At 42.7% G+C, this 26,750-nt stretch overlaps 1 protein-coding gene across 1 annotated transcript; it reads right to left on the bottom strand.

Moving 5' to 3' along the window:
* Nucleotides 1-9,806: 9,806 nt before the first annotated feature.
* LOC132820191 (regulator of cell cycle RGCC-like) lies at nucleotides 9,807-26,254 on the bottom strand. Its single transcript, XM_060832159.1, has 5 exons — nucleotides 26,169-26,254; nucleotides 22,209-22,373; nucleotides 16,607-16,684; nucleotides 12,699-12,761; nucleotides 9,807-10,203 (listed from the first exon to the last, which is right to left on the bottom strand). The coding sequence occupies exons 1-5, from the start codon at nucleotides 26,194-26,196 to the stop codon at nucleotides 10,193-10,195; spliced, it is 345 nt and encodes a 114-aa protein (XP_060688142.1). The 5' UTR covers nucleotides 26,197-26,254; the 3' UTR covers nucleotides 9,807-10,192.
* Between the last annotated feature and the right edge of the window lie 496 nt (nucleotides 26,255-26,750).

Genomic DNA, 26,750 nt, shown 5'->3' with positions numbered 1-26,750 from the left:
TATTAACTCACGTTGTCCACGCTTTCTGGGCCTCAGGAAATGTAGCAACTGAAAGAAGTCAAGAATGGCTGAAATCAAAAGTTAATTTATCACAGAATCCCTACAGTGTGGAAACAGCCCTTCAGCCCAACCAGTCCACACTGACCCTCCAAGGGGTCACCCACCCAGATCCATTCCCTCTACCTATATTTACCCCTGATTAATGCACCTAATCTACACATCCCTGAACACTGTAGGCAATTTAGCATGGCCAATCCACATAACCTGCACATCTTTGGATTGTAGGTTGAAACCGGAGCACCCGGAGGAAACCCACACAGACATGGCAAGAATGTGCAAACTCCACACAGACAGTCACCTGAGGCTGGAATCAAACCCAGGTCCCTGGTGTTGTAAGGCAGCAGTGCCAACCACTGAACCACTGTACCATCCTAATAGTAATAATCCAATAAACCCTTTATGGCACTCCTTGTGGGCCAGGGAGAGCAGGACTGATTTCCTCAGGACGACAAACTACGTAATAACTGCCCATCACCAGTCCACCAGTCCCCCTAAACCCCAGCACTGCCCTGGTGCTATATTCTGTCCTCTCTGCTGTCCACCAACATTGGCTTCTCCTGTTTACCATCTTCCCTCTGACCACCAGCTTATCAACCACTGACGAGGGCCATCTCCCCACCCATCATTAGAGTCATTGGCTTCCCAACCCTGAATGGGCCTTCTTCACAGACCCTTCCCCTGCAAACAGTTTTGGGTAACAGTCAACAACATCTGAAACAATGTTCAATTGAAACGATTCATATCTAACAACCACCCAATCAATTTAAGCCAATACTCCATTAGTTATTGTTCAGAGACATACAAAAAAATGACTGTCAATGCTCCTGCAAAGAACTGGTCCTCCTATTATTGCTTAATTTCACCAGTGACTGCCCAGGTAGTGAATAAAAAGGCAGGCTCTAATGGAGTTGCCATTTTGGAGAAGCCATTTGTAAAGGGGCTGCTTTGCAGTTGACCTTCTGCTGGTAGGCCTAAGAGTGGCTTAAGGTGAATCTCAGGCTTTGTTGAGGAGGGTGAGCAGCAACAATGTAAGGACAAGGTAAGACATTTTTTCACCAAGTCTGGTAATTGTTAAAGGGGCAGAGAATAGCATCAGTGGAATGGTATGTTCCTCCTCCCAGATGTGGGAGAACTGGGAGTTGTCAACTGTCCCTGGTTATGATGTCTTTGGGAAATGTGTCTGGCTGTAGTTCCTCTCAGACTGCATGGATCAGTTGGATTCACTGAGGACCATACAGGAGGCAGACAGTGTGATAGATAGTAGCTTCAGGGAAGTGGTCACATCATAGATTCGGCCAGGTAAATAGGTGACTGGCAGTAGAGGTAGGCAGGTAATACAGGATTCTCCTGTGACTACGCACCGCTCGAGCAAGTACATCATTTTGGCATACTGTTTTGAGCTTTGATGAAGAGTCATTTAGACTCAAAAGATTAGCTTGCTCTTTTTCCATGCATGCTGCCTAACCTGCTATGATTTATAATCATCAAGTCAGAGTCCAACAGCACAGCAACAGGACCATCTGCCCAAACTGGCCCATGCCAACCAAAATGTCTATCGACACTAATCCAATATCCCTGTACTTGGTTCATAACCTTCTAAACCTTTCCTATCCATGTATTTGTCCAAATGCCTTTTAACTGATGTTAATGTACCCACCTCAACCACTTCCACTGGCAGCTCATTCTATATGTGTGTCATGTTCCATGTAAAAAAGTTGCCCCTCAGGTTCCCTTTCATTCTTTCCCCTCTAATCTTAAACAAATGTCCTCTGATTTCCAGAATTTTTTGTTTTCAGTACAGATTCCTGCACCTACAGTAATTTGCTTCTATAAGGGGGCAGGAAACAACCTCTCAGGGGAAACGAACACCAGCAGTCAGGTCTTCGGCACCACGACCAGCTCTACTATAAAGTACGATATGCAAAGCGAATAATTGTGATCGGGGATTCTCTAGTTTTAGGGACTCAGATAGACATTCCTGCAGCTGTGAGTGAGACTTCAGGATAGTGTGGAGACTACCTGGTGTCAGGGTCAAGGATGTCTCAGAGTAGTTGAAACAATTTGTTAAAACAGAGTGTGAGCAGCCAGAGTTCATTGTACACATTGGTACCAACGATATAGGTAGGAAAAGGCAAGAGGTCCTGCAGAGTGAATGTAGGAAGTTAGGCATATGGTTAAAAAGCAGAACTTGTAGGGTAGTAATCTCTATATTGTTCACGGTGACACATACTAATGAGAATAAGAATAGGAGGATAGAGCAGATAAGTGAATGACTGAGGAGCTGGTACAGGAAGCATGGATTCAGACTTTTGCCTCAATAGGATCTCTTCTGCAGCAGAGGTGACCTTTACAAGAGGGATGGGTTGCAGCTGAGTTGGAGATGATCAACATGCTAGTGTGGAGATTTCTTAGAGTTATTTGGGAGGGTTTAAACTCATCTGGTGGGGTCCGAGGTTGGGGTGGGGGGGGGGGGGTGCCTGTGAGGGCATGGGGCCCCCATGAGACAAGAGAGAAGGTTAAGACTTGTACAGAAGTTAAAGAGAGCTAGCTCAATAGACAAGCAGGCAAAAGCATGGCAGAGAATGAGGGAAGACTAATAATTAAACCACATTTATTTCAAAGCAAGAGGCCTGACAGGTAAGGCAGATGAACTCAGGGCATGGTTGGGAACATGGACTAGGATATCATAGCTACTACAGAAATTTGGCTGAGGGTGGGAGAGGACTAACAACTCAATATTCTGGGGTACAGATGCTATAGAAACGATAGAAGGGGAGGCAAAAGAGGAAGGAGAGAGGCATTTTTCATTAGTGAAAACATCACGGCAGTACTTAGAGAGGATATTTCTGAGGGATTGTCCAGTCAGGCTATATGGGTGGAACTAAGAAATAAGAAGTGGGTAACCACTTTGATGTGATTGTACTGTAGGATCCCAATAGTCATTAGGAAATTGAGGAGCAAATACACAGGGGGACGCATGATAGCTGTAAGAATAATAGGGTTATAATAGCAGGGGATTTTCACTTTGCATAGAGCGGGACTGTCATTGTGTTAAGGACTTGGATGGGGAGGAATTTATTTAGTATGTTCATGAAAACTTTCTTAATCAATATGTTGATGGCCCTAGTGGGAAAGGAGCAAAACTTGACCTAGTCTTAGGAAATAAGGCAGGGGCAAGTGACTGAGGTGTTAGTGGGGGAGTACTTTGGGACCAGTGACCATAATTTTATGAGTTTTAAAGTTATCATGGAAAAGGATAGGTCTGGTACACAAGTTAATGTTCGAAATTGGGGCAAGGCCAATTTTGATGGAATTAGACCGAAACTTTGAAAAGTTTGTTGGGGGAGGCTTTTTGTAGTTAAAGAGACATCTGGCAAGTAGGAGGCTTCCAAAAGTGAGATAATGAGAGCTCAGGGACAGCGCGCTCCTGTTAGTGTGACGGGCAAGGCTGGAAGGAATAGGGAACATGGATGATCAGAGCTATTGAGGCTCTGATCAAGAAAAGAAGGAGACCTGCCTGTCAGGTATAGGCAGCTGGATCAAATGAATCTTGTGAGGGGTATAGGAATTATAGGGATACACTTCAGAGGGGAATCAGGAGGGCAAAAAGGGGAAAGATAGTTTTGGCAGACAAGGAAAATGAGAACCCAAAGAGATTCTACAAGTATATTAAGGGCAAAAAGAGTAACTAGGGAGAAAATAGGACCGCCAACCCAAAACAAAAGGCAGTCTATGCATATGGCCACAGGTGATGGCCAGTAAAAGAATATATTGCATCAGTATTTACAGTGGAGAAAGACATGGAAGCTAAGGAACTCGCGGAAGTAAACAGCGATGTCTTGAAAAGCAGAAATATTTGTATCATCAACAGCTATGGTAAGGTGCCAAAAGACTGGAGGGCGGCTAATATGGTGCCATTATTTAAGAAGAGCTGCAAGCAAAAGCCAGGGAACTATATGCTGGTGAGCATGATGTCAGTGGTGGGTAAGTTGTTGGGTGGGATTCTGAGAGAGAGAGGATGTACATGCATTTAGAAGGACAAAGAATGATTAGGGGTAGTCAACTTGGCTTTATGTTTAGGAAATTCTGTCTCACAAACTTGACTGAGTTTGTTGAAGACGTGACTAAGAAGATATATAAGGGCAGTGCCACAGACATTGTTATTATGGACTTTAGCAAGGTCTTTGACAGTTCCACAGGACAGATTGATGTATAAGGTTAGATCATATGGAATCCAGGGACAGCTAGCTAATTGGATGTGAAATTGCCTTGATGGAGACAGAGGGTGGTGGTAGAGGGATATATTTTCGAACTGGAGGCCTGTGACCTGTGGTGTGCCGCAAGGATTGGTGCTGGGTTCACTTTTGTTCTTCATTTATATAAATAATTTGAATGAGAATATAGAAGACATGGTTAGTAAGTTTGCACAGGGCAGCACAGTGGCACAGTGGTTAGCACTGCTGCTTCACAGCGCCAGGGACCTGGGTTCAATTCCCGCCTCAGGCGACTGACTGTGTGGAGTTTGCACGTTCTCCCCGTGTCTGCGTGGGTTTCCTCCGGGTGCTCCGGTTTCCTCCCACAGTCCAAAGATGTGCGGGTCAGGTGAATTGGCCATGCTAAATTGCCCGTAGTGTTAGGTAAGGGGTATATGTAGGGGTATGGGTGGGTTGCGCGTCGGTGTGGACTTGTTGGGCCGAAGGGCCTGTTTCCACACTGTAAGTAATCTAATCTAATCAACATTGTTGGTATAGTGGACTGTGAAGAAGGTTATCTAAGAGTACTAGGAATGGTAGGTAAAGTGCACTCTAGGTAAATGCAAGGTGTTGCATTTTGGTAAAACTCACACAGTTAATGGTCAGTTTATGGAAAGTGTCGTCAAACAGATAGACCCAGAGGTGCAGGTATATACTTCATAGGATGGCGAAGAAGATATTTGGCAGACCTGCCTTCATCTGTCAGAACATTGAGTATAGGAGTTGGGACATCATGTTACAGCTGTACAAGACATGAGTAAGACCACATTTGGAGTATTGTGTACTATTCTGGTTACCCTGCTGTAAGAACATTGTTATTAAACTGGAAAGGATACAAAAACAATTTACAAAAATGTTACTGAGACTGAAAGGTTTGAGTTATAAGGATCAGCAGGATAAACTGGGACTTTTCTCCCTGGAGTGTAAGAGGCTGAGGTGTGACCTTAAAATCATGAGGCACATAGATACATAGATAAAGTGAATAGTCAAGATCTTTTTCCTGAAATCTCAAACTAGAGGGCATAGATTTAGGGTGAGTGGGGAATGATTTAAAAGGAACCTCACTCCAAGCTTTGCAGCATTCAGTCAATCACCTCTAGATGATTTACTGTATTTTGAACTCCAGGTTCCTTCTCACAAATCAGGACCCCAGAGTAACAAAGGAATGTCAGCAATCTTGTGGCTGTCTGCCTGTTTAGACAAACTGTCTCCACCTAATCTTTAGTGGCCCTGCCTCTTGCAATCCTACAACCTCGCCTCCCTTCATGCCTTTAATGACATCTTTGACTAGGTGTGAAGCGAACATTCACAATGGGAAGCATGAAGGGTCATGTGATGTGCATGTCATTGTTTCTGAACACAGACTTGGCAAATTGAAAATAAATAATGAAAGGAATCTTAATTTGTATTCCAGCCAAGAATATTCTGGTGCAATATTTTCAGAAGCAACAGGAACACTGTGCTGATTTACACTTGAAAAATGATTCATCCTCACAGTTCGATTGCATAAATGCCTGATTCCAACCACTATTACAAAGGCATTTAGTTTAAAAGTCGTGATTTTTTTATCGACAGAGCGGCAAGTCATTTAGTATGGAGAAGTGAGTCCCTTTGTCAGAACTCTGCTTCCCCACAGGCTATGAACAAGCTCATGCTGCAGACACTGATGGAGAGCGAAGAGAGAATGTTTTCCAAGCTTATTTCATTTACTATGAGCTTCAGCAAGCAGCAACACAGACCTCAGGACAGCCGTTGTCAATATCAAGATTGTGTTCATTTTAAAAGGTATTTGATAGCGCAGTAAACATATGGACATATGCAGAGAGCTGACAAGGTTCCCTGCTGTCAGAACGAACTTCAAAAATTAAACAAGCGTTATTCTATCATCAAAATAGAATAAAATCAAAGATACTTTGAGACATTTATGAAGACCTGGCAGGGCAGCAACATTTTAGTATGGTCACTGGATTAATTAAACAAAAATCCTAACAAATTGATAAGAATGACAATTGTATGGTCCTTGTGGAGGTACAGTCCTATCTACACATTGAAGATATCCTTCATCAGGTTATGTGGCAATACCACTGTGTGAAATGAGAAAGATATTGAACAGATCTAGCGACTCAAGACTGGACATCCATGAGGTACAGTGGGCCATCAGCAGGAACAGGACTATATTCAACCATAATCTGCAACGTTATGCCATTTTCCCAACTCTATCATTACCCCAAACCATGGGATCATTCTGGCTCCAATAAGAATGCAGGAGGGCATGCCAGGAGCAGCACCACAGGGCTACCTATGAACCAAACAACATAAAAAGTGTGCAGTAGATAGATCTGTGTGATCACACTATCAATGGATCAGAGCTAAACTCTGCAATCCTGCCATAAATGGTGATGGTCCATTCCACAAATAACAATGGTGGGATGGTGCCGACAACATCAGGCCAAAATTCAAGTCTGAAGTACTTCTGTCCACCTTTAGCCAGAATTGCCAAGTGATTGATCCCTCTCGATCTGCTCCTGAAGTCAGATTATTAAACAGATGCTAAACTTCAGTCAATTCAATTTAGTTTACCCTATACCAACAAACAGCTGATGGTACTGGATGTTGCAAAGGGTATATGCCCAATAATATTCCAGCAATAGTACTGAAGACTTGTGCTTCACAAGTGCCTGTGCCCTTAACCCAAACAGCACTTACTCAACAATAACCTGCTCACTGATACTTAGTTTGAATTTGGCTAAGGGCCACTGAGTTTCTGACCTCATTACAGCCTTGTTTCAAACACAGGTAAAAGAGCAAAATTCAAAATGGGAAGAGAGTGTGACTCCTTTGACCTCACAGCAGCATTTGACAGACTGTAGTATCAAGCAATTTCATAAAACTGGAGTCAACAGGTTCAGAGGGAAAACTCTCTGCCAATTGGAGTCGTATTATCATCGAGGTTTGCAATGCCTTGGCTCAACTTGTCCATACTGCCCAGCTTTCACAATTAAACTTTCTCCCATTTGCATCTGTTTGGTCCATATCACTCCATACCTATTCCATTCAAGTACTTGTCTAAACGTTTCTTAAATGAAGAAATTGTACTCACTTCTACCATCATCTCTGACAGCCCATTCCAGACACTTACCACCTTCTATGTGAAAAAATTGCCATGATGGATCCTTTTGTATCTCTTCCCTCTCACCTCAAACCTATGCCCTTTAGTTTTAGACTCCCCTACCATGTGGAAAAGCTATTGGCTATTAACTTAGCTATGCCTCTCATGATTTTATAGGTTTCTATAAGGCCACCCCTCAGAGGCCTATGCACAAGGGACAACTTTCCAGCCTATTCAACCTCGCCTTATAATGTAAACCTTCAGGACAGGTAGCATCCCAGTAAGTCTTTTTTGAATGCTTTATAATTTAAAAAGAAACTTTCTATAGTAGGGTAACCAGAACTGTACACAGTACCTCAAATATGGCCCAAGTCCTGGCACAAAGGAAAATGGTTATGGTCAACCATCTCAGATCTCTGCAGGAATCCTTCAGCAGATCCTGGGCTTAACCACCTATAGTTGCTTCATCAGTGACACATTGTACATTGGATTCATAGAATCATAGAATTCCTAGTGTGGAAAAGGCCATTTGACCTAACAAGTCCACACCCACACTCTGAAGACTATCCCACCCATACCCATTACCCCTACTTATTGCTCTACATGTCCACTGACTAATGCACCTGGTCTATACACCCCTGAACACAATGGGCAATTTAGCATGGTTAATTCATGTAACCTGCATATCTTTGGATTGTACTATGTTTATCACCATTTGTGATGCTTCAGATATTGAGCAGTCCATCGTTAAGTGTAATAGGTCCCGTACAACATTTCAGCTTGGGTTGATATGTATGAAATAATATTTGCACCATACAAGTGCCAGGCTATGAGCGAGAATGTAACCATTATCCCTTGCCACCCAATGGCATTACCATCACTGCATTCCACACCATCAATAATCTGAGGCCACATTGACCAAAAACTAATTTGGACTAGGCATAAATGCTGTGGCTGCAAGATCAGAGGCAAGGAATCCTGCAATGTGTCATCTCCTGACTCCTCGAAGTCTGACCAATATATAAAAGTCACGGTTTTAGAATGTGATGGAATACTCTCTGCATGCCTGGATGAATGCAGCTCCAAAATTTAAGAGCGTGATATCATCAGACCAAAGCAACCTGATTGATTGGCACCCCATCCCTCATCTTCATTAATCACTCCTTTCACTACCAATGCACTGCGACAGCTGTGTGTACCATTCACAAGAGTCACTGCAACAACTCACAAAGGCTCTTCTCACTGCACTTTCTAAGCCCACAATCCCTACTATCTAGAATCATAGAGAATCCCTACAGGTTGAAAAGAAGTAATTCAGCCCATACCACCCATTCAAAAGGGAATCCCATCCAGACCCACACCTCACCCTATCCCCTGTATTTCCCATGACTAACCCACCTAGCCTGCACATCCCTGGACACTATGAAACAATTTAGCAAGTCCAATCCACCCAACCTGCACATCTTTGGAGTGTAGGAGGAAACCAGGGCACTCAAAGGAAACTTTTCAGCTTTTTCAACATTTTCAGCTGTGATCTCCAGCATCTGCAGACCTCATTTTTTACTCAAAGGAAACTGCACAGAAATGATCACCTGAGGCTGAAGTCAAACCTGGGTCCCTTGTGCTGTGAGGCAATAATGCTAACCACTGCTACCCCTATAAAGACAAGGGCAGCAGATACATGGGAACACCACCAAGTGGCATTTCCCCTCCAATCCACATAGCCTGTTCCTTCATAGTAGCTGCATCAACATCCTGGAACTCCCTTCCTAACACTATGATGGGTCTACCTGAAGTACATGACGGCAACAGTTTAAGAAAGCAGCTCACCACCATCTCCCTTCAGTATGGGCAATGAATGCTGATCTAGCCAGTGATGCCCATAGCAAAGCTAACTGCAGTCATGGTTATTTCATTTAAAAATGCAGCTTTAAAAATGCAAAATCTAGCTCAAGCATATCAAGATCCCACATATGCAACTGACTTATTGATCAGGTACAATGTTTGCATTGTTGTTGAGGGATGGGTGTTGGTTAACAAAGTGAGAGAATCCCTCTTCAAGTGATACTTAGGATAGTGTCCAATCTCTGCCTGCTTGCAGAGTCTCGTTTTAACACTTCATGTGAAAGATGCTACCTCAGAACGGTGGTGCAATCTCTCATACTATGTTGTTAGCCTAGATAATGCTGAAGCCCCAAAATATCGAGTCCCCCATTTATGCTGGACATCTCTTGCTCCCACAATTCCCATTCAGGGGGTCGCAATAACTTTGAAACCTCAAAATGAGGTCATAGTGGGGAACAAAGTTTTGGAAACACTGACAGCGTTTAGGGAAGAATTCAATCATAAGACAATATATATAGAGTTAAAATATTTTATTTGTTTCAAATAGATAAATATTTAAAATTTACAAAATATACAAGTAAGTAGACAGGTCTCCAGATTTGAAGCAGGAATCAGATGATAAGATTGCTGGTTGCCGCCAGTGTGCTATAGAACTTATGTTGCTTTCAAGATGACGGACAGAAAATTTGCAACGACATAAACGATTGAACCGATTTGCACTGCAACCTCCTTCCTGTACAGCTCGGTTGCCTGCAAAAGGCAGTGACGTCCTATAAATAGTTCCGCTAGCACGATTTCTGTGAACTTTGCAAGCGAGTGTCGAAGCATGTGGGACCAAGCATGTCCAAGGCTGCATCCGGTCAGCAAGACCTCTTCACGCCCTGTGATTCCTTGTGAAACAGGAGCTGGCTGGCTCATCCCTTACTTACATCATCTCTGTAACAAAGGGAAAAAAAAACTTTGCACGTTGCAGCAGACAAGCAAAAACTCAGAGGTGAAGGCAGCTCATTGCAGGCTGTATTGGTTAATTGCAATGTGGAAATGTAATTGATATCAAAAATGACAGTAGCGTTTGAAAACATGTACACAGCCCTTGCAAGGCTACATTACAATTCCTGTCTAAAAGGCTGTTTGTGTCTTCAGAATGATGTTGCAAGGCGGGATTTCATCATATCAGGTTAAATAATTCAAAACAGTTGCAGCCCCACCTAATACTTTCATGCATGCACATGCATGTGAGATAATGAGCAGTTGTGCAGCATCTTCAAACCCCCACAGGTAATTTGCACAGGGAAATTAAGGTGATCGCCTAAACTCATGATTTTTAATAGCAAATTAGTGAAAGTATTCGAGGCCACAGCTTGAGGGTTTGTTATCTTGATCAGCATTTGCAGTTGAATGCCTTAGAATCTGAGGGAGGGGAAGGAGGCAGTGCTAGTGAGAATCGAACCCAAATCGTTCATTATTGTACCTGCAAACTAGAGTTCATGTCTGAAACAAGGGCTTACATTTTGTAGCACCTTTCACAACCATAGGTGCCAGAGTGTTTTCAGGCCATTGAATTATTTGAAGTGTAATCAGTTTTATAATACATAAAACAGGGCTGTCACATGTCCACAAACCATGATAAGGATGGTTGATTGATCTGCCCACCAGAAATAACTCCTGAATTCAGAGCTCTTCACTTCTCAGAGGGTGTGCTGCGCTGTTGGAGGTGTCCAACCTCATAGGACATGTAAATCAAACCCTCTTTTCGTCTCTCAGGCAGGTGGCGACGTGCCATGGCAGAGAAAAGGAGATTTCTCCCCAGGGTCCTGATCAACATTTATTTTAGTCTAGATTAGAGTGGTGCTGGAAAAGGTGAGCAGGTCAGGCAGCATCCGAGGAGCAGGAAAATCGACGTTTCAGGCAAAAGCCCTTCATCATGAATGAGGTTTTATCTTTTAATCAACATCACTAAAACAGATTATCTCATTATTACCACAGCGTTGTTTGTAGCAGCTTGCTGTGTGCAAATTGGTCATGGAGGTTTCCTGAATTGCAAACTGACCTCACTTTTAAAAAAGACTTAGTTGGCCAGAGGTTTTAACTAAAATGTTTTAAGTGCCCTGTGGTTGCTTAGAAATGTTCATTTCTTTTTGTTCCAAGAAAACAAATAGGATTATTTACCTGTTGAAAAGTACTTTAATTTGTAGCTGAGATAAAGATGCCAAGGGATGTAAGGATAACTAAACTTGCAGTGGCGGTTCTGAAGGGATGAGTCCAGTTTGTTAAAGTCCAGAACAATTTGTGGGAAGCTTGATAAAGTTAAATATTGGTGATCAGCAAAAAGAGTTGTTTTTCATTTTTCAGGAGGGTAACTGCAACACATTTGTTTCCTGTGGATTGCCAGCCTAGCCTGAAATGTTGCTTAAATCTTTCTGTGAGTTGGTTATTTGAGACTGCCTGGTGAATTACAATCTGCAATTGTCAGAGGATTGTCTCAATCTGAATAGTGTGATCAAGGAGACATCATTGGTGGCTGGATAATCACTTTGTTGCTCTTTTCCTGGGGATGTGAAAATTGGCTTCTGACAACTATGAACATCATGGCTCCATGGATGAGTCTTAATTTGGAAATCAGCTACTTTGTTCTCCATGAACATTCAATTCTTGCAACTGTTTGTATCTGAATGTCAGTGTTCAAGGCTATGGCCAAGTGTTGGAAAGTAGGATTATTGTAGGTCAGTACAGACTCAATGGGCTGAAGGGTCTCTTCTATGCTTTGAATCTATGACTCTACGATACAATGAGTCAGCAGTCACTGCTTTTGATTGGAGCTGAACTGCATTGAATCATAGAATTCCTATGGTGTGCAAGCAGGCCATTTGGCCCATCAAGTCCACACTGATCCTCTGAAAAGCATCCAACCCAGACCGATCCTCTATCCTTGCATTCCCCGTGGCTAACTCACCTAGCCTGCACATCTCTGGATATTATGGGCAATTTAGCGTGGTCAATCCACCTAACCTGCACATCTTTGGGCTGTGGGAGGAAACCAGAGCACCCAGAGGAAACCCACATAGACAGAGGGGAGCATGCAAACTCTTTATAGACAGTTGGCTGAGTCTGGAATCAAATTGGGTCCCTGATACTGTGAGGAACTAGTGCCAATCACTGAACCATGCTGTTGACAAGCAAAACTTGTGACATAGTCCCAAATACAAGGCTGGTTTGCTAACTTAAAATCAGTCATATGTTGCAACAGGATAACATGTCCAACTTGGAGAGTAACTGAATAATCAGTTGGACAGCTGAAAATATGAATGGGAGGTGACAGCATCTCAGTCTGAAAATGGTTGCCTATTGCTTACTTAGAAAATGCTTCTTTACTCGCAGTGCGGATTTGAAAGACAATTCTCTAGAGATCTCCTGACAAACATATTATGTACCTGCCAAAGTTTGGTCAAGGTCTGCGATAAAATCCTCCAGATCCCTTGTGTCTCCAAGTTTGGCTTTAGGGAGAGAACAAAATCAAAGTGTTTAATGTACATGGTGAAAATACTCAAAAATAGCAACAGTAGTAAGAGGCTACTCAGCCCAATTTCTAGGACCATACTAACCCACCAGCATCATTAGGCATATTGTCTTTACGAATATATATGGAGCAAGAGAAGACCATTGGCTCTCATACCTTTCTACAGTTTAATAAGATTGTGACTAATCTGACTGTAACCTTCAATCCTTCTCCAGAGCAACGAGAGGTGAGTAATAAATGCTGGTCAGCCAGTAACCCCAAGTGAATAAAAAAAATCCACATTTCCATTTATCTCTAATAACCTTTCACCCACTTGCTTGACAAGGATCTATCCACCTCTGCCTGAAAATATATTCAAATATTCTGCCTCCTTTTCATCAAGAGTGTTCCAACAAAGTGACCCTCTGTTGGGAAAAAAGAAATTGACTCAGCATTAAATAGTGACCCCTAGTTCTGGATTTTCCTGCAAAAAGTAATATTCTTTCCATATCTATTCTCTCAAGACCCCTCAGGATCTTATGTATTTCAATCAAGTAACTTTTTATTCTAAACTGCAGTGGCTATAAACAGATCCTGTCCAATCTTGCATCATTAACCAACCTGCTCATTCCAGACATTAGTCTGGTAAACCTTCTCTGAACTACTATGAATGTATTTGCAACTTTCCCTGACCAATACTGTACACAGTATTCTTGATGCAGTCTCATCAGTGCCCTATATAATTAAAGCCTTACTTCCCTACTCCTGTATTTAATTCTTCTCCTGATTAATAATATTCTATTTACTTTGGTAACCACTTGCTGTGGCTGCATAATAGCCACTTGCAGCTCACAAACGAGGACACCCAGATCCTTCTATATCTCAGTTCTAATATATCTCACCAGGTAAATAAAATGCTTCTTTTCTTTTCTCTCTGACAAAATGAACAATTTTATATTTTCCCACATATTACTCTATTTGCCTCATCCATTAGTAGAAAGTTGCAATTTCAATGGCTATTTCAGAATTATATATACCTTAGGGTCCTGCCTTTGGACCAGTATATAAATAAAGCCCAGCCTGTAACTGTCATTTTGAACTCACTATGTGGCAAGTATTTCTACCCACGCACAGTGACCACTTTGATTTGACCTTGTCTGAGAGGTTCCAAGACCTCTGAGAGCCCCAGAGGGTGTGTGGATAATGTCCTCAGACATGACATACAAACTCTACTTCCTTGTCTTCTCTTAGCAGTCCCCAGGGAGATCAGTCCCTGTTATATAAATCCCAAATGTACAGAGTTTTATTCAAATGTCTATAAGTGTCTCACTCATGGACTCACTGGCCTTTCATAAATTCAAGGTATACATTTGATTATCTACCCTTCCCTGCAAAGTTGCAGCAGCTCCAGGGAATTTCCAAGGAAATAGCAAATTCTAAGGCTGAAAGCCTCTAATTTACAGTGATTCCTCATTTGAAATATGTCCATGGATATGAGCAATCATTTTTGCAAATGAATAGTAATTGCGAGTGATCAAAGACATTAAATGTCATATGTGTGCAAAAACATCACAGCCAGGTTTGATCCCAGCCTCATTCTATATTTGAGAGGGAGCACTAAGTGATCAGCAACAGTTTCATTCACAAACTACAAAAGTGTATTTTCTGCTCGATGATAAATCTCTCATATCTAATCGAATAGCTTGGTCACTTATTCATTACCCCATTGGAAATAGTCAGTTTCTACGTACTCCATCTGATCACCCATAAGTTTTTAAGCAGCTTTTTGAAATCACCCACTAATCCCTGCTTTTCACAAAACCAGTCCTTTGGACCAGTCTTGATGCTAGTCTTCACACTCTTTAAGGGATGTTGATGAGTAAAGTTGACGGCATTATTAAAGCACACCGTGTCCTTTAACTGTTAAAGACTTGCCATCAACTCTGAGTACTCTCTCCTGCCTGTATATTTGTTTTGCTATACTATATTGACCTGCTTACTTTGAAGGAAGTTTTTCCACATCCTTTTCCACGTCTCCATTACTTGTTTGCATACCAATACCCAACGTTTTATTTTACTCATTGTTGGAATTTTATGCTTCTCAGATTGTAATTTGCCATGTTTGGGCTCAATTGAATAATTTATCTGAATCCTTAACAAGCTACCTTCTATTTCATTGCCTTTTCCAAAGGAGGCCTCAGTTCATTATCTGGAGATATTTTCAAATTAATCTGCCCAGAAATGTTGTGATACAAATTCTTAATAATAAATGTGACGACATTAAACTAGACAGACTGTATTGAGAAGCACTGCACTGCAGGTAGTGATCGCAGCCAAGGTTGTGGCATGATTTGACACAGTTGGCACATCCCCTATAGTGAATGAGCATTGTCAGGATTTCAGCTCTGATTAGTTTTACCCCTACAGTGACAAGCAATCCATGGACAAGGTCAAATTCAGCTTTGATACCTGTAACATTAAAAGCCTAACTCACTGTCAAAGCTCTGGCATGAATGAGATATTGGAAATTACTTGCAGCCAAGTGTCGGCAGGAACTGGTCTCTGCAGGAGGGATGAGGAGGAAACTGGAACAGGATTGAGGTGGAGTTCATCGATTCAGTAACTAGTAAAATTTGTGTCTGAATGAATGTGTGAACATAATGCTGTAATATCCCTGGCATCCCTTTGAAAGGTCTGTTTGCTGTACTGGAATACCTGGAACTGGACTAATAGATCCCTAAGATTGCTATCCATTAAGCCAATCAGACCTATAGATCTCCGAACCAATTGGTCTCAAATCTAAAGTTGATCACTCGTCTGCTATTTTCAAACTTAATCATTGTACCAAAAGTTTAATCCTGGTTTATTAATTTCTCATTCTGTACCAAGATATCTCACAATCATATTGTAAAATAATGGCCAAAATTGATTTGACAATTCAGAAAGGGAATTACAAATGTAACCATTAACATCCCTCCAACTTACTCCTTCACACCACCCCACCACTATCACCAAGCAGTACAAAACATGCATGCAGGCTTTCAAACACTTTGGACTCAATCATTTCTCTCTTCAATGCTTGGCAATCTCAAGGTGACTAGCGACTCTCAATAGCCTAGCCCTATTTTACGAAGCCCACTGTAAAGGTCCAATATAGGCATGCTTCTGATGTAATGATCAGTTCTAACAGGACACATCATATAGTTCAAGATGCAAAACAGATGGACAAGAATAAGGGTAATAGATAATAGGGTTGGTATTTTATAAAGGGATATGATAGATTGAGTTACTCTCCATTGCTACCTCCACAATGAAGGTAAAAGGAAATGAAAACAGAAACAAGTGAGATCCTGTTTCATCTTCGAATAATATAAGAAATGAGGAAGAGGTGGGAGCTTTGAAGATGAAAAATATGGACATGAGAAGAGAGAGAAGCTGTTTTGTGAAGCAGGTCGGGAAAATAAGAAAAAAAATCAGCTGAGATGGAAAATAGAGATATACATCATAGATATGTACATCCACTGCTGAAAGAAAAAGACTGGTAGGGGGTGGGTGGGGTGGGAAGGACAGCTACAATTAAGGCATGACTTTCATTTCAGTTTATGCACTGTCTGCTCAACCCGTATCCCGAGACTGGGGAATTCCCTCCACAACTGTAAGTAACATCACAATGACTGAAAGAACGTGCCAGCAAATGTACAAAATGTAGTTTGGAGTGACTTGGGGGATGAAACATAATATCAGTCATGAGCCTGGACTTAAAGTTCCTGATCTTCACAGGTATCTACCCTTGCAGAAATGCCAAGAGCAAAAACTTAGAAATGCAAATTATTTACTTCTTACCTTTGGATGAAGTGGTGTCCACAGAGTTCAGTTTTTCAATACTACAATTCAAACTGCTCGCAGAAGATGAGCCTGTACCTGTCAGTAATAAAATCAGACATCTGAGAGCATTGTTTTGATCTGCTGTTTGCCTGAAATCATTTTAGACGAATTACAGATATCAGAAGCCAGCTTTCACTTCATACATCAGACCTCATGGAATCTGTTCTGTGAAAGATACAGAGTGAGAAGTTTGTCTTTACACTGTGTTCTGAAACTTTCAGCTCAAGATATTTGCTCCCAATCCTACTCAGCAAACATTAAGCAGTGATACACTGTTTTGGTAGTAATGTGTGCACCATTAACTAATTTGGTTCCCCAAATTACAAACAGTATTGGCTGTGAAGTGCTTTGAGATATCTTGAAGTCTTGAACGAGCATGTATAAGCAGTATCTTGCATGACTAGAATAAAAGTGTAAATGACTCATTCTCGACTAATGAACTGTGACCATTTACATGAAGTGATACTGCAAAGAAGCACTCTAAAGTCAGCCAAAAATTACACATGGCTTTCCCCCTTTACCAGGAGAGGAAGAGAAACTAATCACCGTGCTTAGGACTTGCTTTGTCATGACATTTTAGTTCAGGCAGATGACACCAAGGATCTGGCATTCACCCCTGACAAAACGAAATGTACATTTTCCAATCCAATTTCCGATCAAGTTGGCAAATTGTCTTTAGAAATGCAGAAGATTGTTAAACATTAGACAGGTTGCACATCGCAAGTAGAGTCCAAAGATAATCGGATGGCTTAATATAGACTGGTGCAGTGGGAGGGTAGGGCAACAAACAGAAGCTTCCCATATTCAAGGGGTAATTTTAGTGTCGACTTATTGAAGGAAACCCTTGGGTTTAGATGGGTTTTTGTTTAATACAATAAGTTCAATGAGGAGTGAAATATAAAACCAAAGTTGCACCCAATTCTGTCAATTCCTTCATGATTGGAGACATCACAGTTGCATCCACATGATTGGAACAGCGAGTACATTCTTCATCCAGCTAGTTCAATTGGAGGTTTATCAGCAAAGGACACTCACATACATGGAAGGCAAATTTCTGGGCTTCTCTCAACTGTGAGACACAGTGACATGGGATGGGTTACTTCAACACACTAAGTCATGCTATCACTATCAAAATGAATCCCAAGAAAAAATGACTTATTTTATCTTAGCAACGTTCACTACCTCTGGATACTCAAAAATACTTTGCACTAATGAAGTACTCATGGTAGTCCTTGTTGTAGTTTGAGACATGCAGACACCAATTTACACAGAGCAAGCTCTCATTTGGACCTACATGATAATAAGCAGAGACTCTGTTTTAGAGAAAGCAAAACACTGTGGATGCTGAAAACTTGAAACAAACACAGAGAATGCTGATGAAACTCAGCCGGTCTGGCAGCATCAGCGGAAAGGTAAACAGAGTTAACATTTTGAATCTTGTCTGGCTGTTATAGAGTCATACAGCTGCATGGAAACTCTCCAGTTCTTGAGAACTATTCTGAAGAAGTCGTATGACAAAACATTAACTCTGTTTCTCTCCCCACTGATGCTGGTAGACCTGCCAGCTTTCTCCAGCATTTTCAGTGTTTATTTCCTTTTTAGAGAAAGTGGTTGAAGGATAAGCATTGGCCAGCAGGCCAGGATTAACGAGTTCAACATGCGGTGAGACATCGAACAATTCCTCCGCCGCCTTTGCCTCCACGCCTACTTCTTCAACCAGGATTCTCACCCACCCTCTGACGACCCCTTCTCCCGCCTCCAACACACCCCATCCGTGACATTAACCGCCTCAACCTCTCCACCCGTCTCACCCACTCCAACCTCTCACCCTCGGAACGTGCAGCCCTCCACTCCCTCCGTTCCAACCCCAAACTCACTATCAAACTGGCAGACAAGGGAGGCGTGGTAGTAGTTTGGCGCACCGACCTTTACACTGCTGAGGCTAAACGCTAGCGTGTGGACACCTCCTCCTACTGCCCCCTTGACCATGACCCCACCTCCCACCACCAAACCATCATCTCCCAGACGATCTATAACCTCATCTCCTCAGGGGATCTCCCATCCACCGCCTCCAACGGCTCATTCCTGAAGAAGGGTTCATGCCCGAAACGTCGATTCTCCTGCTCCTTGGATGCTGCCTGACATGCCTTTTCCAGCAACACATTTTCAGCTCTGATCTCCAACATCTGCAGTCCTCACTTTCTCCCAGAAGGCCAGGGAAAACCATTCTGTTATTCTTCGAAAACTGCTGTGAAATCTTTTATATCCTCTTGAGAGACATTGCTTTAATGCAACTCGGCAATCACATTTGTGAAGCTTCAAAAGGTATGGGTGATATTATATAAAATCCATTCTGATAAAAATATTATTTTCTGTCATAAGAGATTAAGGCTTCAATGGACGGAAAATATTGAGACAGATTGGAGCTCATAACAGGATCAGTGTAAATGTCTATCTCAACCCAATGGCAGGATGTAAATTTTAACACAAATAGAAACCTAATCCTATCTGAATGAATAAACACCATTAATGTACATTTTAGGAACTATTACCTCAGTAATATCTTCAAAGTGCTTAGTTGCGTTTGACTGCGATAAATAAAAGGCAATATTTCCCAGAATAAAAACGATAAACAAATTTAAGCTAGTTTAAATTCCTGCAGCCAAGCCAAGTGCCATGGTCTAGATCATCGGGCTGATCTCTCATTAGAGAGACAACTTCTGGTGACTTAAGCTGGGGGTCACCATACTTCCGAAAGAGGAAGGACCATTCTCCGAAGCCGCTCTGATGCAGTGACCTGAGCCATCTTCCACTTCATCTGGAGGCTTAAGATGGACCATTTCCACAGGGACAGCATGTGCAAAACTCTGGATAAAGAGGGGGTGAAAACATACTCAATGTCGCTCTCATGCTGCTGGCCATCTTTGTGTGTGGCTCGATCGAGCTGTGCATAGACCCGCAAACACAAGTGTCTCTACATATAAGGGTTCTACCCATCCCTGGTGTTACAAAGGATGGGACTGTCCTTGTTGCTGCAGAATACAACAAGTAATTGGACCGTTCCATATTGCCTCCACTTTATCGAGACATTTACAGAGAAAAACACCATTGACTATAGGTCCACCAGGAAGTGATCAACACCTAAACTTTTCGAAATCCTGAGCAAAAAGGTGAGGGTGGATCCTGCCAGGTTGTTCCCTGAACAGACTATCAAAGTCCTTTGGCAGAATGCCTCGTTGCCAGAACTTTTCAACAAGCACCAAGACATTGCTTGGCTGGGGGTGAGAAAGGAACTACCTGGAAGATATTTTACACTCATTCTCTGTGCCACCGCATGCTACCCTCGAAGCAGCTGCAGGAGGGTTGAGATGTCACACACCTACTGCTGGAATGGGCCTTTGCAAAGGCAATCTGGAGGAAGATGGAATGGATTTTGTCGAGGTTCAGCCCAAGCTGCTCCACGATGCGGAACTCTGCTCTCCAGTCGGCTCACTGGGATTCTCACAGAGACAAACATCAACTGCACCTGGACGACTATCATCCCGGTGAAAGACACTCGTTAATCTGCCCAAAACATGTTGGTCTTCCAGAACATAGAGATGACTTTGACTGACTGGCACATTCCAAGGTCCAGGACTATTTGCTGAGGTATGTACTAAAGCTTGGAGCACTCCTGCCAAGAAACAGTGGGGAAAGACCACTGTCAGAAGAGTTTTTGCTGAAGATAAATGGGGGCTTCTTCAGTTATCGGACCCACCTGGTGCCTCAAATTCATGTAACTATAATCTTGTATATGTAAGAGATGACTTTGGTATTTATTTAGATCGAGTCAAACTCCAATGTTTGTTTGTTGCCTTGATATGTTACTGTACAGAACTGAACTGCATTTGTGACTATGTATATTTGCAAAACTATTTATGATTAAAGTGTGTTTTGGAAATGAAAAATAAGAGGGGTTGAGAAGGAAAGTCCTTGATGCAGAGACCTCAGCCAGTGGGGGGATTGAATCCATATTGTTGGCAACACACTGCTTCATAAGCCAACCCCAACATTCCTGCAGCAAACTTTTGGTCCAGGACATAGGATCATTGAATCCCTACAGTGTGCAAACAGGTCATTTGGCCCAACAAGTCCACACTGATCCTATGAATAATATCCCACCCAGACCCACTCCCCTACCCCTATTACTCTACAATTCCCCTGACTAATAAACCGAACCTACACAATCCCAAACACCATGGATAATTTAGCATGGCCAATTCATCTAACTTGCACAACTTTGGACTGTGGGAGAAAACTGGAGCACCCGGAGGAAACCCACACAGACACGGGGAGAATGTGCAAGCTCCACACAGACAATTGCCCGAGGTTGGAATCAGACCCGAGTCCCTGGTGCTGTGAGGCAGCAGTGCTAACCCCTGAGCCACATAGAAAAGGGACATTTTTGGTTTGGTAAAGTAATAAATTAGCGAAGTGGAAAGATTAAGAGACCCATTTTGTAATGTAACAGTGGAAAACATTAGCCTCAGAGTGAGTGAACTGTAGTGCAGTGATGCACAGAGCAACCTAAGCAGCTGGCACTGGTTCAAGCAAATCCCTAGCAGGCAATCATACTCGGTTTGTACTTTGTTACAGTGAGTGTAATGTTCTAGGACTAGTGGGCCAGGGGTCTGGATTAAAAATTCCAAAGTTAGCATAATCCCATCATGGCAATTTAAATCTGGACAAGCAAATCTGATATTAATAGAAGTGATCAGGAAACAGTAGGATTATTGTTAAAAAATAAGTATCTCATTCACTAGTTCCTTTTAAGGGTGAAAACCTGCTGTCATTATCCTGCCTGGCCTCTACATGATTCTAGTCCAATATCAATCTGGTTGACTCTTGCCAATCTTCCATAAGAATCTAGAATTCCTGCAGTTATTAAAAAAAAATCAGTCAATCACCACTCAGCGCAACTAGGGATAGGCAATAAATGTTGGCTTTGCCAGCATCTACATCCCAAAAATATTTTTTTCCCTCAAATGGCATGTGTATCCAAAATTGCTAACATTGAATTATATGGAGTGCACAGTAAAGAAAAAGGACACTTGGCACAGCAACGTGATGCCAACGTTTAATGCTCCACACATGTCTCCTCCCATGTTTTTTCATCCAACCCCACCAGCAAATCCTTCTAATCCTTTCTCCCCAATGATCTTCAAACATCTTTTTACAGATGCTTAGCTCCAAAGAATAATGTTTCCAAACTGACAGTGACAGTTTTGTGGCTACTTCAATCTTCTTTTTGATCCCCTCAAACAAGCATATCCTGTGACCTATGATTCTTCCATACAAAGTAAAGATTGCCTGGGTGTTGATATTTAGTCAGCTGGAATCCACAGCATACTAGAAGCATGTCCTAGACCAGAATGCTTTTCAACATCAAGCTCAAGCTATTTTGCCCCTTCTGGTTTTAAAACAAAAAGCAATGAACTGTGGCCGCAGAATATAATTGTTAACCCGCCTCACTGACTCTCATGCGTGTGTTGAATATTCAGATAAGCTCGGCACTACTCACTTTCCGAGTCATCGATTCCACTGTCAGCAGCATTAGTAGCACCCAACTTCTTCATTTGATTCAAATGTTCCTTGTACTGAACACCAGTGTTTGCAGAGTAGGAGAGGTCTTCCACGACTGAATTGAATTCATTCAGGACAGCATCAAAGTCATCTTCATCCCACACTAAAAGTTTTGTTGAAAAACATCACATTTCATTAAGATTCTTTGTGGAAAAACACCTTGTAGCCTTAACATGTTCACACTGGCATTAAGAAAGGTAGTGCCTTCTAATAACAAAACAATCCAAATGTGCTTTGTAGGTTCTGTATTTACATATATACCATCATTGCCTATCATGATTCATTACAGTTATATATCAAATGCTGCCTTTTCAACAATGCCCCTGTCCAACTAACTTTTAAAAAAACACAAAAGTTAGTATTTGTGGTACAGCATCACTCTTGCCTCATTGGTTCAAGTCCTGCACCAGATACATGAGCAAATTGTCTCACTGACAGTCACTGCATTACTAGGGGATGCTCTATTCTCAAAGGCATTGTCTTTGAGATGCTCTGTCTTGCCCTCTCAGGTGGGGGTTAAAGATTGCAAAGCTCTATTTCAAAGAAGGTCTTCTAAATGTCCCAGGAAAGATATAGGCTTCAACCAACATCATTAAATTAGATTAGATTCCCTCCAGTGTGGAAACAGGTCCTTCAGCCCACAGGACAATCCACACTGACAGTCGCCCGAGGCTGGAATTGAACCTGGGACCCTGGTGCTGTGAGGCAGTAATGCTAATCGCTGAACCACCGTGCTTAAAATGTGATTCCTCATTACCTCACAGCTGTCCATAAGACAGAGCAGAAGTAGGCCATTCAGCCCACTAGGGTGAAAGTGAGGACTACAGATGCTGGAGATCAGAGTCTAGATTAGAGTGGTGCTGGAAAAGCACAGCAGGTCAGGCAGCATCCAAGGAGCCCTCCTGATGAAGGGCTTTTGCCCGAAATGTCAATTTTCCTGCTCCTTGGATGCTGCCTCACCTGCTGTATTTTCCAGCACCACTCTAATCTATTCAGCCCACCTAATCTGCTCTCCCATTCAATGATATGTTGGATAATTTGATAATCCTCAATTCAATTTTCCTACCTTTTACCCATAACCTGTGATTCCCCAATAATTAAAAATCTGTATCTCAGCCTTGCATATACTTAGTGACCCAGCCTTCATAGCTCTTTGCAGGAATGGTTCACTACATTCTGAGAGAAGAAATTCTTCATCATATCTTAAATATCTAACTCCTTACTCTGAGATAATGCCCTCTGGCCCTAGATTCTCTCACAAGCAAAAACAACCTCTTTACATCTACCCTGTGAAGCCCCTTAAGCTCCTCAGGATTTTGGTCATTGTCACTGTAAAGCAGTTGGATATGCCCTGAGATCCTAGAAAATGATACTGCCAGAACCAAACTCCTGTTGTAGTCTCAGGTGGGAGATAATGTTGGACGGATATGATATTCAGTATTCATAAAATACACCAGCAGAAACCCATGATGTCCTTTTTTCCAAGCACAGTGCATGACACAAAGCCCTGAATGTTACTAATACCAATCCAAAACTCTGCAGGTTAGCTGGATTGGCTATGCTAAGTTGCCCAGGGTATGTAGGTTAGTTGGATTAATCATGAGAAATTGCAGGAATACGGGGAGTACAGTTGGGAGATGGGTTTGGGGAGGGGGGGGGTGCGGGGGAGTGGATCTGGGTGGGATACTCTTCAAATTTGAAGGGCTGAATGCCCTGCTTCTGCATTGTAGGGAATTTATGATTAAAATCCCAGAAACTGGCCAAGATTACCCCATTGAGGTAGGAATTGTAAATCCTTCCAGCCTTACATCATTTGCCTAGGCCAACTTCGTCCAATCAGATTATTGTTGGTAAATTCCACACAGATTATATAAGGTTTTTAAGTGGCTTTTCTCCTCATGTCATGAATGAGTACTCAGCACAAAACCTTATTCATACCCTCCAGATCTTAACACAGCCTTTAACTCTCAATCAAAGTGTGTTCAAGCCACCTGTAGCAGGCAGCTCAGGAACTAAATGTTTAGAAGTAATGCAGGTTATGTACAGCTAGTTTTATTATAGTGTTTGAATAATTCTCTCAGTAAAAAGGAGTTACTGGTGTGGCCAGCATTTATAATTACCCATGTTAAGGAGCTGCCTTCATCTGGTGTAGGTATACCTGCTGGAAAGGGAGCGTGAGGATTTTGATCCAGTCACAGTGAAGCAAAGGTGATATATTTCCAACTCAGCTTGGAGACTGGCTTGGAGGGACATTTGCAGGTGATGTTGTTACCATGCGACTGTCCTTCGTCCCCCTAGCAGGTAAGGGCACAGGTTTTGATGGAACCTTAGTTAACTGCTGCTTTGTATCATGTACATGGTATACACTGCTGTCACTGGGCAAGTGATGAATGTTTAAAGTTGTAGTTCAATCAAGTGGGCTGCTTTCACCAAGACAATGTCGATCTCAATAGGGACCCTGCTCCAAAGTTTGGGGATTCTAAACTGGATTCAGTCAGGGCCATAACATTGTAAGAAAACCTCTTGTGATCAGGGGCTGCATGTTTGAAAGGCAGCGTTCCTGATAGTCCTCCCCAGTAACCAGATTGCCAAAATGAGGATCATGAATCTGGTAATTGGTGGACTGACATCAGAAAAATGAGCAGGAAAGCTGTGGGATGATCCAAAAATAAAACCCCACTGGTTTCTGCGAGGGATTTTTACCCAGTCTGCGTTACACATGATTCCAGTCCTATACTAGTGCTTTCATGGTTACAAGAATTCAGCTGTTTTGCAGCCAACCACGCCCCAGAACGCATTTGAACAACTCAAGTTTAACTGGGAGTGAACGATTAGAGGCTCTCCTTGTGGTATCTGGGCAGAAACAGTCAACTAATCTGGATAGTTAAGCCCTCACAGACAAGGGCTGGTCCCAAGGCTAATAAAACGATAAAAGTTAAAATTATTCGTAGTCTGTAGACAGGCTGCATGTTTCGAGGCTGTCACCTTTCATCAGTAATGCCTTGCAGTTCTCACCAAGGCTTCTCTCCAACTCTCTGTTTCGCTCTCCACATTAACCTGACATCTCTCGGCGGATAGAGTCCCGGGCTGGTCGCAACGCGCTACTCACTTCGGCAGCTGAGCTCCGCACCTGCCTCAGCGTCTGAAAGTGTCCATCCCTCCCCGCACTGACACATCAAACAGCTCCAAGCAACGGTTCCAGCCAGAGCTGCCTCCGAGCAAGTTACAGCGTCAGAGCTGGTGGTAATCTCAATGCCAATCTCAGACCTAGTCTGTGTCAGAATCAGTCCCCGACTAAGTGGAAGTGGCAGAGTCAGCCTCCATGCCAATCTGAGTTCGTCTCAGCGTGTCTCAGTCCCAGCCTGATCTTCACAGCTCGTCCCAGTTCCAGCCCTATTGCCAGACTCACTCTCAGACAACTTCATGCCAAACCCATCCCAATCTCAGTCCCAGTTTTAATACTGGTCCCAGTCTAGTTAAGTGTCTGTATCACTTTCAATGTCAGACTAGTCTCAGTCCCTGTTCCAGTCTCAGTGCCAGCCTCCATCTCAGTGCCAATCCGAGTCCCAATGTAGGTCTAGTCTCAGTCCCTGTTCCAGTCTCAGTGCCAGCCTCCATCTCAGTGCCAATCCGAGTCCCAATGTAGGTCTAGTCTCAGTCCCAGTAACAGTCCCAGTCCCAGCATAGTCCCAGAGCCAGTCACAGTATCAAGCTATTCTCAGTACCAGCATAGTCTCAATACCAGTATTAGTCCCAGTACCAGCGTTGTCTCAGAGCCAGTCATAGTATCAATCTAATCACAGAGCCAACATAGATTCAGTGCCAGCATAGTCTCAAGTGCCAGTCTCTGACTTACTCTCAGTGCTAGTGCCAACGCACTCAATCTGATCTCTCTTACCGGATTTCACTGTCTCAGACGAGCTCATGGTGACACACGCTGCTTCTCTTCTGGGAGACTTTGAGGGACTTGTACCTTTATCTTCTCCATCCCCGCCCACCTTAACCACTCGGGTCAATCAGAATTCCAGAATAGGTTTGACGGATGGACGCTGTAGCCAATCAGAGAGCGTCAGGGGCGCGGTGGAACGGGTCTGACGTCAGAGAAATTTTAATTCAGAGGGTTTCCCCGGACATCACGGAATCTCCCGTTGTCACCCAGTAGCCTCCTATATCAATCCAATTTATAGTCGCAACGTAGGCTTTAGATTTTCAGGGGCTGAAGGTCTTCTTTCCTCAAGCTTCTATATCTGTCATTGAACGATAACAGCAGAGGCCGAGGCTATTCGACATCATCGTGTGGGTGCAAGATGTCTGCAAGAGCAATTCACCCAGTTCAGCACGCCCCAACTTCAAAGTGACCCTCCATTTTATTTCATCTTCAGGTGCTTACCCAATTCTATTTCAGAAACTGCTATTGAAGCTGCCTCCATCGTATTCTTTAGCAACTGCGTTCCAGATCCTGATCACTTCGTTTCCTGAT

The sequence above is a fragment of the Hemiscyllium ocellatum genome, chromosome 11 (genome assembly GCF_020745735.1).
Source record: "Hemiscyllium ocellatum isolate sHemOce1 chromosome 11, sHemOce1.pat.X.cur, whole genome shotgun sequence".
Classification (NCBI taxonomy): Eukaryota; Metazoa; Chordata; class Chondrichthyes; order Orectolobiformes; family Hemiscylliidae; genus Hemiscyllium; species Hemiscyllium ocellatum.
This window is presented reverse-complemented; position numbering and strand designations above follow the sequence as displayed.